The following is a 15,308-nucleotide window of genomic DNA, read 5'->3' as shown; positions in this document are numbered from 1 at the left end:
TTTTCAGCATTGAAACACTTTAGTAGTTGTTTGTTTTAATGATTATGATTGAAAATACAGATACTGTTAGATAGGCAATGTGTCATACTGAATAAATTTATTGTGTCCATTTTAACACAATGATTTAGATGCGAATCAATCTTTGTAAATGCAAAGGGATGTATTAAGATAAACTGTGTACAACAGTTAATGCATGATAAGTGTTAGAAGTTGAGAATTAGATCGAATTATTACTAAAGTCACTTCAAAGGTATCATTTTTCTTTATTTGCATGAATACACAGAGCCTTTGGATAAAAAAAAAACACTGACGTGTTGGGGGTTAGAAAATATTAATACAAGGAAGCTGTATGACTATTTGTTGAAATTTTCCTGAAAAAATAGGTTTTTTTTTCTAAAAATTAGTTGTAATTACAACTGTTTGCATTAGAGATATTGCATGACTTGTGTTTTATGACAAATTTACTGAGAAGAGTACCATCACGTGACTATATTTTTGGGTCATGTCTTTGGTTTGGAATATTACGAGACATATATCAAGCTGTGTTAAGGCGTATCTAGACACATTTTCCACTGTAATATGTGACAATTACAACTCCTATAAGGACTCAGAACAGGATTTTCTAACCTAAGGAAATATTTTTTGGAATTGTTAGGTCCTCTGAGCTGGATGATATAATTCGGAGCTCTCATTGTCACTTTGGACAACATGATCAGTACTTACCATAAAATTAGGTTTCTTATTATTTCCATGAGTTATGAATTTTTGTCGGTCTTGTAATTACTTGTCGTTGTAGGTTTCATCATCTTGGTTTTCAGATCAATCAGCAGCCAATAGATACCGCATTAGACCAGATCCATCGTTCCATTCCAAAAATGTAAATCGGCATATATTCAGAGTTCAACGGAGCAAGAAAGTTAACTTAAATACAAAGGCAAATGAAAACGATAAAACTAACGGTTAATCACAAAGAAAGCCACCAGAACAAACTGATTCAAAATTCGTGGAATAACTAAGAAGCTCATTTTCACATGAAGTAAGGGCTGATTATGTTGTCCAAACTAACAGTGAAAACTCCAGAATTCAGTTTAGTTCAGAAGACTTAATAGTATTTAAGTATTCACCCAATCTGCTAATCTTCATCATTTGAATGAACCATCTTTAGTTTGCTGACTTCGTGACATAAATTTTCACTGTGTGGTGTAAAAATGAAATGTATGTTTTCATTTCAAATTACGAATGTTGGAAATAATTTTCATTAAATAGACTCGATATACAGGTAGATGATTTCCCCTGTCTTTTACTGTTTCAGAATTGTTCCTAAAATATCAGCAGTTTTATTGATATGTTTACCAGAAACTACATTATACCAAAATGTATTTATTATTCCCTTGCGAATATTTTCAACAAATAGTCAGAATAATATATTTTACCAAGGGTTATGCAATGTAGTTAGAGTATTCTCCATGATGACTGTGCTAATTTCTGATTAAATGTATTTATTTTGAAATCTTATAGATGAAGAAAAATTTCCTAATTCCCACGTTTCACAACCTTATTGCTTTAAAATCTTTACTGAATGCATAATTCATCTACTCAACTACATTTAAAAGATGGATTAGATGCTTCATAACTTCTTAGCGGTGTTTCAGATGATTCGTATTTTATGCATCATTTATAGTTAACAAAACTTATTTGGTAAGTCATTTGTGTCGAAGAACATGTAGAATATCGTTGTAGAGTTGACAAAATGTTTGGGTGGTCTATCGTCCGTCTGTTTGTTGCGCCTGTTACCCCTCATGCAGGGGTATAGGCCGCTTACCAGTATTTTACATCCAACTCTCCCAAGCAATCCTTTTCATATCTGCTTCCAATTCTCGACTTAGTATGTTCTTTGACCGTCCTCTTTTCTGTTTTCCTTCAGGATTTCAAGTAAGCGCTTCCCCCGTGATGCAGTTTGTTGGTTTTCTCAATGTGTGTCCTATTCACCTTCAAAGTCTTTTCCTAATTCCCTGTTCAGCCGGAAGCTAGTTTGTTGTCTCCCACAGCAGGGTGTTGCTGCTGGTATCCGGTCAACGGATATTCTGTATCTTACGTAGACAACTGTTTATAAATCCTTGTACTCTTTTAATGATGGTTGTGGTAGTTCTCGAAGTTTTAGTTCCATACAGTGAAACCGTCTTGACCTTCGTATTGAGGATTGTGACTTCGATATCAGCTGATAGTTGTTCTGAGTTCCATATGTTCTTTATGCGCAGGAGTGTTGTTTTTGCTTTACCAATCATTGCCTTGAGGCCTGCATCAGGTCCTCCTTGTTCATCGATGATGCCTCCCAGGTACGTGAAAGATTCCAACTCTCAGAGCTTCTACATTAAGTGTGGTCACGTTGGCTTTGTCCTTGTTGTATCTGAGGATTTCGCTATCTCCTTTGTGTATGTTGAGGCCTAAATATTCAGAGGCTGCTGCTACTTTTCTCTATCTTGACCTGCATTTGTTTTGTGTATAGTATGGAAGAGCTGGGTCATATGCGAAATCGTCTAGTTGCATCCAACCTGTCCATTTTATTCCGTGCGCCCCGTGAGATGTAGAGGTCTTCATAATTCAGTCAACCACCCGAAGAAAGAGCAAGGAGGATAGTAGGCAGCCTTGTCTGACTCTGATCCTTACTTGGGATGCGTCTGTCAGCTGTCCTTTGATGGGTCATAGTAACAGGCTATTCAGCAAATGTCTCATAGCACTTTCGGTTTTTTGAGGTATGGTGACGTCAATAAAATCTCTTATTTTCTGCTTCTATTTTTAAATTTCGATCTATCTTGTGTTGAGAGATATTAACTTTTGTATACTTAGTTTACGGAATCACATATCAATGGTAAATAGCATGACTTGAACTTCAGATTTCGATGGATAGTTGTGCATCCTAACAAGACATTTTAATCGAAAAGTTATTTTCAAGGCGGGTACTCATTTATTGTGATCAGTGTCCACTGGCTTACTGTATATAAAAATATTATCTGTCATCTCATACCACAGATAGTTGGAAATCTTGCTTGTGTGCTTACTATTACAGTTATTTTCATAGCGACTTAACAGCTGAATGTTATTTAGATACTTCATAGTGAAAAAGCTACTCCTGAATGTAGCTGTATTTCGTAAGATATTGGAAATTCGTCGAAGAATCCCTCTTTGAAAGCACTTTTCCTACCGTGCAGACTATTGTCTCTGAACTAATTCAAACAAAATACTTCAAAAGTCATCACCTCTTGGGAATAACTGACTTCATGCTTCTATTTTACTACTAAGAAATTTGTAAAACAAACGTATCTGGCTGTATCTTAAATTTACAAATAACAAACTTCTCCGGATTTTCTACGATTGCAAATAATAGTGATTCCTCACTGGCACCTATTTGTGCTACCGATCAGATCCTTCACAGGAAAGTGGCGAATCGCTGCTAAATAACTCTTAAGGCTTCGTCAAAACAAGCAGGTGGGAAAACGAAACCTCCAACGCGGCTTATCAAAAAGAAGTCTGTAGGCCACAAACAAAATATGGTCGACCGTAAAACGCTTCAGATCATCAAAACTTGTTGGCCGTAGGTAGTTCCAGACATTGCCACTTTATGCGGCTAATAGAGATAATGCCCTTAAATTACTCAACCGTAATTGCCTAGGGTTCCAGATCCATAGAAATAAATTGGTAAACACTCATTTTCACACCAAAAGCGCCCACTTTTACCTTCATTTTGTGTTGCCCACGAAGCAGAACCTTAAATGCCACTGGTTTGATTCCTCTTTAAGTAAGCTATTTTGTGACATTTTCCAAGGACATATCTTCGCTGTTCTGCGTTCAGGCTAACTCTGGTCTTCCCTTTAGTTAGCAGGGTTTGGGTGGAGTGAAATAACTTAGCCTGTCCTGTTATTTTGTTGCTGGCTTCCGTTCAGTTCGCCGGTTTAGGTGGTCTCGTAATCTCTTCACGTACCACTGGCGACGAGGCTGGTGCAAGCATAGACCCTGGAAAAGTGGAGTTATTGCTGAAGGACTAGGTGGAACTAATCCAGATGTTAGTATATACGAAAATTGTGTCTACTTAACATTATAGCACATCTAGTCCTACTACTGCACCGTCAATTGATGACATCGCAAACACTGTTGCTGAATCGCACTACGATCACGATTCTAATGTTATTTTTGTCTTAGGGTTCAGGCGTTATGAGGATCTATTAAACTAGACTGGAAGTGGGGGGTAGGAGGAGACAAAGATAATAATAGTGATAGTTATAATAATAATAACAATAGCGGTAAAACTATCCGAAACCGAATCACTCTGGATAATAAGCTAATATTACACTAAGAGAGTGTGAATTTTCCTATGACTAAGGCTTCAATATACCTTAGTATACGCCCTTTTACACTTTTATACAACACAACAAAAGCCAAGTTAGGATCAATGCCATGGCCTGTTTCGATTATATATTTGGAAATGGAGGATGATGGATGTTTATGCTCCACTCTTGTTGGGTCATCCGAATATATTTGTTTCTGCGACCATCTTGATACATCCTCCGAATGCACGTTGCTGCTTCAGGACTGGCCTGCATCAACACCTGAACTAAGCATACGGAATAAAGGGGTAGAACGCATCGACAACACCTATCTTAAGAATCTAATCAAACCTAATGGGTTGGTGTCTGACGAAAGCTCGTTTGGCTTTTGCCAACTTACACCATCCACGGAGAAGATGAGATATCCGTTTATCGATTAACAAACGAGTATATTGTGCAGCAGTTCGTTCTTTTCTACCTTACGGTTTTAAATCCAGGCCACTGAGGGTAGAAGATATTCCTAAGTTACTAGTGTTTGACCACAGATTTCTCAGAAATATGGCTCGCATCTGCTGGGATCATCGGGTAAGAAATAGTGAGGCTAGTTGCAGGGTACTAGGGAATGATAGTAAATCAGTGGATGAGGTCATGAATCTTCATCGACTGAACACCGATTACCACGACGCGCTATGCTGACTAGTATTGGCGATAGTTGGAAGAGAGTGTCATCAGTGCTTGAAGTCACTAACTTCTAGTCTGAGCCATGTTGGTAGATTAAGACTACTTGATTGGGGTCTACGTGACTATCGTAACTGGTTCCATGAATTTTGTGTTCATTTTGTTGTGCTAATGAGGTATGGCAACTTGCATCCTCCATATTTCTTAAGGCAGAAAAGAAGTACAGTCGGATCTACAACAGATAGATCAATGTTATTCACCGTGTTATGCATAGGTTACCTCGCGAAAATCATAAAACATAAACCCTTTTGAAGTATTTATTGTCTGCCGCAAAATTCTAGAACGTTCACCGGGTTTCTAAAGACCATTTTGAAGCCCCGAACTTTGATTCCTTTAAAATTTGCTTTTCGAACGTTTGTTTTGGCTTCAACTGACATCATTTTGTCGACATTTGTATGGAAAGCAAGTTTTTGAACTAGATGGTCACTCTTACAAAGGGTTGCCATTAATTCTCTGGCCTTGGTAATTTAAGGGAATCTTCATTGAATGAGACAACTTTGGAATCGTATACTTCAGTTTACGCAGTGCATTCAATTTTCCATGTGAAGAACTATTTATTTATATAAATTTGCATGATGGTTGTTAATAATATTGACAAACTGTGCACTTAAGCCTTCTAACCAGTTCGTTAGTGGCAAGTATGTCTAGCCACAACTGAAACCGTATGAAATTCTTGAGTTTCTGCGGCGCTGAATAAATACGAATGTTTACTACTACTGTATGCTTGTAATTCATTTAAGCTTTTCTAAGCTACATCTTTTCTTTATAAGCTAACGAGCTCTGAGTTTAATGATGTATTATGAAGAAAACGTCATTTTAATATGGTTGAAACCATAAAATCTTGCAGGTACGATCTCACCCAGGTTGTACTTTAGTGCAGATTTTATCATTTACAAATGATTGCAAGATATTAACATTAACTCATGCGGTGATTTTGTTAATTGCTTGTTTCATTCACATGTGAAATAACTCAGTTCTTATTTTAAAAATACATCAGCGTGGCCCCGTTTACATAATGGAACCATAATTATGTCACGCTTCGTTGACTTGAAAGGCATGAATAAGGCTGACGTAACAATCTCACAAATGAAGCATAGATCCCAAAATTATATGCCATGAAGTGTGAGCGAAAACGATTCAAGATGGACCGAAGTTTGCGTTTAGCCGAGAAATATCGATTTAACGATGCACACCATAACACGTTTCACGTGGGCGAAAACTGCGGAAGTTGCTTTTCTACCGTGCTAAGTCAACTATGAGTTATTTAAACATACCGTTTCTATTTGTAAGACTTCTGAAGCTACATTCTTCTGTTGGAGGACATAGTACTCGGTTGTGTGGTGATCTTACGCTCAGAAGTGATTCATTTAAACTACAGTGAAGAGGAAGCTGAGTCTTTATTTTTGAATCTACACATAGTATGCATGCCGAATTACATGGTTTCATTTACGAGCTTTACCTTGTCCATTTCTTATTCGAAAAGAAACATTTGTCGTGTTTAGCCTTAGAAAGTAGGAACTAAAACGAATAATCTTTAAAAAAAAGATGATCAATTTGAGAGCTTTTCTTTTGCTAACTACCTAGTATGGAAATATATATGAGGGGAGATAAGTTTGTGATATATTATGTGACTACCTACTTCTTTAGGAGATCATTCCAAAGTTCAAGTTTAATAAACCTTGAGATGAAAAAAAACACGGGAGGACATTACCATGACAAGAGTTCTACAAGCAATATGTTAATCATTTGTCACAACTTGTCAGTAGTTTCGATAAGGCTCTGTGATCGCCAAATTTGATAGCTTTAAAAGATGATCAGGATAAAGAAAAATTTCTTTCATTCCAGAAGAAACTTTTATCTAAACCCACCAAAGTCTGAAGATAGTAAATCTGATACTTAAAACATGAAAAGTTTTTAAAGTCCAATAGTGAAGTATATTTATAATACTATGTGCGCTTTTTCGAATGTGTAATCAATGAGATGCCGCTTGCACATCTAGGTCAACCATTCCTGAAGGCAAGCGATGTCACAAATGAGGTATGTTTATTGAATTACTGTCATTATGGATAGTTAAAGTGCATATCTATAGATGACGCACCGGACGTTGGCTGCCAAAAGGTTTATATTTTTTTAATTCTTAAGCAGTATTAGGTTGATGTTGCCGAGGTTGAAGTGAATATCGAGAACTTAGCTCATAATACAGAAAAAGTCGATCCATCATGTTTTGATTTACTTTATGTCATCGGCCAAGGGTCTTTTGGAAAGGTATTGTCGTTCCCAACAATCTTACTCACGGTACAGGTATTTCTGGTGAGGAAAAACAATGGAAAGGATAAAGGAACTCTGTATGCAATGAAAGTGCTAAAGAAGGCTGTTTTGAAAGGTTTGAAATGTTGATATTTTGACTGAACTCGCAGTTCGTGATAGATTGAGGACAAAGTTAGAAAGAGATATTCTAACTAGAATTAAACATCCATACATTGTTGATTTGCATTATGGTATGCTCATTCGTTTCATTTCACTATCTTAGCTTTTCAAACTGAGGGAAAGGTGTATCTTATCCTGGAGTTTCTTAGGGGAGGGGATCTTTTCTCCCGCTTGTCCAAAGAGGTAACTTTAGGTTTCCATTATTCTATGTTACCATAAAGTACATGTTTACAGAAGACGATGTGAAATTCTACTTAGCTGAAATCGCATTGGCTCTTAACTATTTACACAGTCACGGGATAGTTTATCGAGATCTAAAACCTGAAAAGTAAGTCTTTAGAAAACTTCCAAATTTGTATTGATATTTAACTCAGAAATATGTCTTATTGTTTAGAGTCTTAGTATTCAAAATATTTTAAATGAAAACCATAAGGATGTTTTAGGAGCTCTTAACTTATATTTGTTTCAGACAAAATTTATAAGTTTATAAGATGTGCAAAGATTCTAGGGTGAAGCTGGAAATATATCTTTTGTACACTTTTCCAAAGAATGCTCATCAAAGCAAAATGACAACTGTAATCATAAGCTGTTAGGATATAAACATGTGCTCGTGCAGTGCATGCTTGTTTGACATTTATGATGACATTAAATACTCAATTAATTTTTGTGTTTAATGTCAGGTAAAGCCTTCGAGGTTTCCATGCCACAGATTTTGTGTTCATTGCTTGGTTAGTGTTAGAGTGTTGCTACTCATGTAGTTCAGGTGTTTTCAGACGATCCAGTTTTCTCTGAGACATGTAACATGAAGTTTTATGTGCTAACATTTGCATTTGATATGACTATATTAGTGAACCTGTTTTAAGCTTTAATTTATCTCATCTCAGGTTTTCTAAGAGCCAGTTTCATTTCCTCGGGGCTTTAAACATTTTATTATTCTGCAGTTTTTTTCTACATCTACATATCCTTGTAAAACATATTGGTGTTTTATTCTCCGAGCTGGAAGAAAGCTCCACCAAAATCATCCACCTGAGCTACAAATCTCCACCATCGTGAAACATTTCGATCTTTACTAAATTTTCTGCATGATTTTAGAAGACTGGAGAAAACAAATCACTACTAGTTTTTGTGAAGGTTTATGTCGTAGTTGCTCGTTAGAAAAACGATTTTGGGTAAAAGTAGCCAGTTGTCTTATCATATGCACAATTTTGGTTCAGAACTTTTGAGTAATAATTATCTTTAGGCATAGTGATAATGTTTGTAAACTAAAACGAATGTTTCGTGGAAAAATAAGCTTTTACGAGGAGTAGTAGTTAAAGTTCTGAAGTTATTTCTAGTATCACTGGTGTCGCTTTTATTTTTGTCCCGATGGTAATCTCAATAATCTCAGATTGTTGTTTTGATGATGTATAGCAACTTGTACAGATACGTATTGATGCCAGGTTTCTACATCGCTTATGATTAGGAGTGCATTTTCATGCTTCTGGTTTTGATGCTTGAGTGAATTCCATACTGTGTTCACTCGTCAATTTTACTATCGAACCATTCGACCTCATAAATTTCTCAGTAGACGGTGTTTAAGATCTTTGGCTAGTGATTTATATCGTTTTTCCAGTTATTCTGATCTTGTTTTGCGCTAACTATTGATTTATTTTATTTATTTATTTAAACACATAAATATTGGTACAAGGAAGCACCAGATACATATACGCCGCACAAATTTCATTTGATTAGTGTGAGGGCTGTGATACTGCACAGGTGCTCAAACTGAAGCAGGTGGTTTTCTTAGGGGATCACACCCAGAGCCTTTGACCTAAAGATCTGATCCACAAGGCAGTAGAGCATCGTGAGGAGATACAGTTTCATGGTGGCCGGTGACCAACGATTGATTCATACTCCATTTGTTCCCTTAGGATACTGGAGCTCATGTGCACCATTGGTTTGGAATCAGGGTTTTCCAACTCCTCAAGGTAAACTTTCCGTGTCCACCAACCCGGTTAAGGCGCCAGACATTAGCTTCTCGTCCTCTAAATTTCGTAAACAATAGTAATGCCACGAGAAGGCAATGAGTAGGACTTCCCTGTCAGAGGCTATATGCGCGTGGTCATGTGAGAGCATTTGGAGAGAGAGAGAGTGGACTCTCCCTACTCTTGGTCTTACCAGGGCATTTGGGGCAAAAAATACCTACAATACCTAACTATTATATTTCAGTAGGTAAACAATACCTACTGAAATATAATAGTTTACATGTCACTCAATAATTTATAATAGATTATAAATGTGTTACATTTGCGATATATTCACCAAACAATGCAAAATAAAACTTAGAAACAAAAAAATATACATAAGTTGGAAAATGCAGTCGACAGTGGTTCTCAATATTCTCAACTCATTCAGTTAAAGAGAAAGTATTGAAATAGTCACGTAGAGAGGTTTGTTTTTTTAAAAAGAGAATACAAAACAAGGGCTATGACATTTACACATATGGATTTTTGTTTTACACAAGCAGTGAATTAAAATCTAATGGTCATTGATATTAGTAGCAGATAATTGGGGAAAAAAGCTGCAAGAATAACTGAAACAAGATATCTAGAATAAAACGGTAGACAATCCAATGTACAGAAAAACAAAAAGTCACAAAGTACAAACTAAACTCAACAATTTCCACCAGAGGCATAAAAACTAATTCATTGATCTTCTCTATATATCTAATACTAAATAGATTTGTACAACATGCAAAACGTTTTATATTTTTGAAAATCTGCTTTTTTCGAAAGGCAAACGTCAAACGTCTCAAATAACGACCATGTACATGTGTTACTTGTGCTCGTAAACCTGTGTTGGGTGGATTATTCTTAATGAAAAATTGCTTCTTTATGTATTAATATTAGTAAATTTATGCGAATCATCGTTTTACTTCTTACATTGGCAATGATAACTTAATTCAATGCATATATGTCTCAAGCTGTAGGTTTGTATTTAATAACTGACTTTTTTTTAGTATACCCAAACTTGGCAGAATGATTAATTGGATTGATTTGTTAGAATTATTGAAAATGTTGACTTTTTTCTAGGCTAATCTACTAATAATTAATTTAAATGGATAAGTTTGGAAAACTTCTGTATTTAATGCAATTGAAACCAGTTTAGTCATATAGTATAAGTAAATATTCAAAATGTGTATACATTATAAAAAAATAACATTAATAATTTTCTTATCATATCAAGGTATATTTTAAATAATAATTTTAATAATTTCAATGAAATAATCAACATAGACTGACGAATTATAGATAAAATGTTCGCTCCTTTGTCCTTAATTAGTTTTATTCTCACAACAAATTATCTGTAATACAGTTTGCGTTCTTCTTGAATACTCTTTTGTAAAACGATGTACATTATTGCATTAGTTAAATACTGGTAAGAGTCAATTTCGGTTGTAGATTCAAACTGCAAAGAAGATTTACCTAGATTTCACTACTGTTTATAATTCATGTGATCAAGCTGCAGTGTGGCCGCTATTCAAAGTGCTCGGCTTCGTGTGCAATATGTTTTGATTTTAGATGGTTATAAGTAATCAGGAGGAAACCTTGTTAATAAAGAATTTCTGCAATCTTGAGGACATTAATGCTCCCTGTAGGATCCGTACTCACCCCACTCAACTTCACAGTCTGAGACATTACCACTAATCTTCTATCTGTGCAGCTACTGACCTACTGCTCATGAGTTTCCTACCAACTACCTAACAGTAGACTTTCTGTTGACAACTTCCTTAAATTAGTGTGTAGTCAAGTAAAGCAGAGTCTAACATAATAGAGTCTTCACTTACATTTCTCTACTGCAAATTTGTACAGTGATAACAATTTAACAGATGGAACATAAATTATTCAAATAAAGTCAACAATTCGAGGGAACGATAAACTGTCAATGGACTTTTTTTACTTGGAGAATCAGGAGATTTAGTCACTGGTGTTTATGATTCTACTAACAGATTTAATGATTATAACTAATAATAAACCATTGTTCAGCCTTTTTACTTTTTGGCACGGAAAGGAGACTTTATTTATTCTTTCATCCTCATATAAAGTAATATCCAACTGTAACATCAAAATCCTTACTAATAACTAACGATTCAGAATAGACATTGTTCTCATATGAGTTTGATGAAAAGTGGTGTTTTGTCTAAGATTCTTCTCTCATCTGTTAAGTGATTTAAATTACTGAGACTTGAATAGAGTGTCTAGTATTGTCGTAAATACCTTATCTCTTCTACAAGTACTGGGATCTTTCATACTTCTACTACTCTTGAATTCGTTCTGACAATTTTATCACACTGTGCTAGTGTGGTCTGACAACTTGAACCGATATACATAAGTTTCAAGTTCGACGTCATGTATAGCTAACTGAGTGACACGGGGACAATATTGTCTTAATGTATTATATACCATATATGGCTCGCAAAAATTTTTAATAAAGACGTTTATAACTGTAGTATTTCCAACTCACTGTTGAAATGTAGATTTCTTTTACAATATAGGCAATAACATCATCATAGTAATTGAACTGGTAAAAATCAAGCGTGACAGGAGAATAATTGTACCGCTGAATAATTACACGATAATTCTAAACTGATTGTATGTAACAACATGACAACTTATTTATGTATCTTAAAATACAAGTGTACAATGCCGTTTCACTCCAAACGTGTGAGAGTTAAGTTACCAGTTGTATATTGTTTGAATTGTGTCGTTCGTCAGTAGTAATTACTTTCATGAGAGTGGCTTTTAGTTTGAAACTTTTCATGGATCATAAGATTAACTGCAATAACTTGATATATGGTCAGCTTATGAAATAATCCTTTGTACCTAAGAATGAATGCATGTGGCTAAAATCTGTCTTGGTATCTGATTCTTAAGACTGTAGTCCTAAGAATTACGCAAGCTACTGATTCAAAATGGATTTTGGAATTAAAACCACATGGTTACCATAAAATAGGTTTCTTTTCTTAATATTCACTTAATTGATACCTTCAAATGAACCTACACAAAAATTGAAATTTCGCGTCAGAATATTTTCATGTGACTGTTTACTTTGTACTTGACCTTCTCTCTTCCTTATCTGTGAAATATAGTTATTGTTTTGTAGAGCATATCGTTTGATGGCCCCACCAGAAAAAACATTCCCATTGCGCTGCCATTATAAGTTTTTATGCGAGACACGTAATAGCTTCATTACAATTAAGTGTTTCAAACATACTGCTCTTCTCAATTATCTGATCTTTGGAAAAATCATGACTTAGTGTTATGTCGCCCAGACAAGGGTGCAGGAATTGTACTTATGGATCGCCCTGACTATATTTCCAAAATGTCTTCAATACTATCTGATCCGGTCAAATTCTCTAAAGAAACTGTCCAAAATGACATAACTGAGAAAACCGAACAGATGCTAATTAAAATCCTAAAGAAGATGAAAGATGAGTTCATTATCAATTGTGACCTCTTTGAACATCTCAAACCATCGGGTTCTGTCGTACCTAGACTATATGGACTCCCAAAAGTTCATAAGAATAATGTCCCTTTACGTCCAATACTTGATATGAACAACTCTCCATATCACTCTATTGCTAAATGGTTAGTTGACATTTTACAACCTGTTAAAAATCATATCAGCAAATACAATGCTCTTGATTCCTTTGAATTTGTCGACTCAATCAGAAATATCAACGTAATGGGTAAGAAAATGCTCTCATTAGATGTCACGTCGTTGTTTACAAATGTTCCTCTCACAGAAACCATTTGTTTTTTATGTGACTATATTGAAAATAATAATCTGGAGATATGTATCCCAAAACACTATCTTAAAGAACTACTCCTACGATGCACGCTCAATGTACAATTTAAATTTAATGATGGTTTCTATAGACAAACAGATGGAGTTGCAATGGGCTCTCCATTGGGTCCTCTTTTGGCTGATTGTTTCATGGCCAATCTAGAAAATTCAGCACTTCGTCCAATAATCGAGAAATTTCATTTATATAAGAGATATATGGATGATACCTTCATTATTTGTGATGATAACATGGACCACAATGAAATATTAAATATTTTCAATAACTGTCACCCTTCAATTCAATTTACCTTAGAGGCAGAATCGAACCACGAATTCCATTTTCTTGATGTCCATTTGAAAAGATTGCCTGATGGTTATTTACAAAGATCTATGTATAGAAAACCCACTTGGAATGGACAATACACGAATTTCCATAGTTGGGTTCCACTGAGTCGAAAGAGGAACTTAATTCACTCTTTATCATCTAGGATTAAGCGAATCTGTTCTAGTGACACAATAAATGAAGAATTACTTCATCTTCGACAGACCCTCATCAAAAATGGTTATCCACCGAGGTTCGTTGATAGCAACTTAACATCTAGACGTCAGCAACAAATAACTTTGACGGTGCAGAAGAAAACCTTGTTTATGAATATGGAATTCAAGGGAGACACAGCTGCTGAAATCCTGAATAAACGGATTTCAAAAACGTTGAATAAAACTTTCTACACAGCCAAGCTCCGAATCGTTTTCTCTAGCCGGCCTACCATTCGGGGGTGTGTTAAGGATAAGCTTTCGCTTTGGGCCACATCGATGTGTATTTATAAATTTACTTGCTCATGTGGAGCACGTTATATAGGCCGCACAAAGCGATCGCTTTCCAAACGTATCTCTGAACACTATCCAGCTTGGCTCATAAAAGGTGAATGTAAAAAGATAACCAGTTCGATACAAGAGCATTTGATCAATTGTGGACACATTGCTCCAAAAGACACGTCTTTTAAAATAATCTGTAGAGTTAAAGGAACCGGATCAAAGGGAGGTCGAATCAATATTTTATGCACTGTTGAGGCATTGGCAATCCACATTCTATGTCTGACCCACACCATATACTACTTATATGGATATAAGTAGACCACACCACACCGCCTGTAGCTCCTCTGGGGGTTGCTGCCGGTCCCAAGCCCGGGTAAAGGAGGAGGGTTGGGCATGGGGTTAGCGACCCCATCCCGTAGAAAATCAACTCGCTAAAAAAACGTTAACCAGAAAAGATCATTCAAACCATTTAAACTCTGCCCTGGGAGTAGAAGGAATAATTATGACGTCTCATGATGAAAGCCGAGTTCATTCGGAAGTCATGAGGCCGATGCACCGTTCTTACAACCAGAGCAACAATTCTTATAGGTACATGGAATGTCCGGACAATGTGGGAGACCGGAAGAGTCTTCCAAATTGCTGCAGAAATGAGAAAATACAGCCTGAAGGTGCTTGGAATCACTGAAACGCATTGGACGCAGGTTGAACAACAACGACTGATCTTCCGACAACTTCAGTTATACTCCGGTCATGAAGAATACTATGCCCCACATACGCGAAGAGTTGCATTGATGCTGTCCAAAATAGCACAATATGCACTTATAGGATGGGAATCTCATGGACCAAGGATCATCATAGCCTCCTTCAAAACAAATGAGAGAGGGCATTACAATGAACGTCATCCAATGCTATGCGCCGACCAACGACTACGATGAATACGCTCAAGACCAATTCTACGATAGGCTGCAGTCAATCTTCGAGAAGTGCCCAACCAAAGACCTGACCATTCTGATGGGAGATCTCAATGCCAAGGTTGGAAAGGACAACACTGGATATGAAGACGTCATGGGACAACATGCACTGGGAGAAAGGAACGAACATGGTGAGAGATTTGCAAACCTATGTGCCTTCTATATACTGGTCATAGGTGGCACCATATTCCCACACAAAGCCACTTGG

The 15,308-nt window shown here is 36.1% G+C and overlaps 1 protein-coding gene across 1 annotated transcript in view; it reads left to right on the top strand.

Moving 5' to 3' along the window:
* Window positions 1-7,040: 7,040 nt before the first annotated feature.
* Smp_017900 (serine/threonine kinase) overlaps window positions 7,041-15,308 on the top strand; it is a gene marked incomplete at its 5' end in the record, with an annotated part of 59,930 nt that continues 51,662 nt past the window's right edge. The window contains 7 exons of the mRNA XM_018789412.1: window positions 7,041-7,097; window positions 7,131-7,178; window positions 7,212-7,325; window positions 7,362-7,443; window positions 7,478-7,558; window positions 7,591-7,670; window positions 7,709-7,815. Coding sequence (XP_018654858.1) covers window positions 7,041-7,097; window positions 7,131-7,178; window positions 7,212-7,325; window positions 7,362-7,443; window positions 7,478-7,558; window positions 7,591-7,670; window positions 7,709-7,815 — 569 coding nt within the window. The remainder of the gene's footprint in view (window positions 7,098-7,130; window positions 7,179-7,211; window positions 7,326-7,361; window positions 7,444-7,477; window positions 7,559-7,590; window positions 7,671-7,708; window positions 7,816-15,308) is intronic.

Source organism: Schistosoma mansoni, chromosome W, assembly GCF_000237925.1.
Source record: "Schistosoma mansoni strain Puerto Rico chromosome W, complete genome".
NCBI lineage: Eukaryota > Metazoa > Platyhelminthes > Trematoda > Strigeidida > Schistosomatidae > Schistosoma > Schistosoma mansoni.
This window is presented reverse-complemented; position numbering and strand designations above follow the sequence as displayed.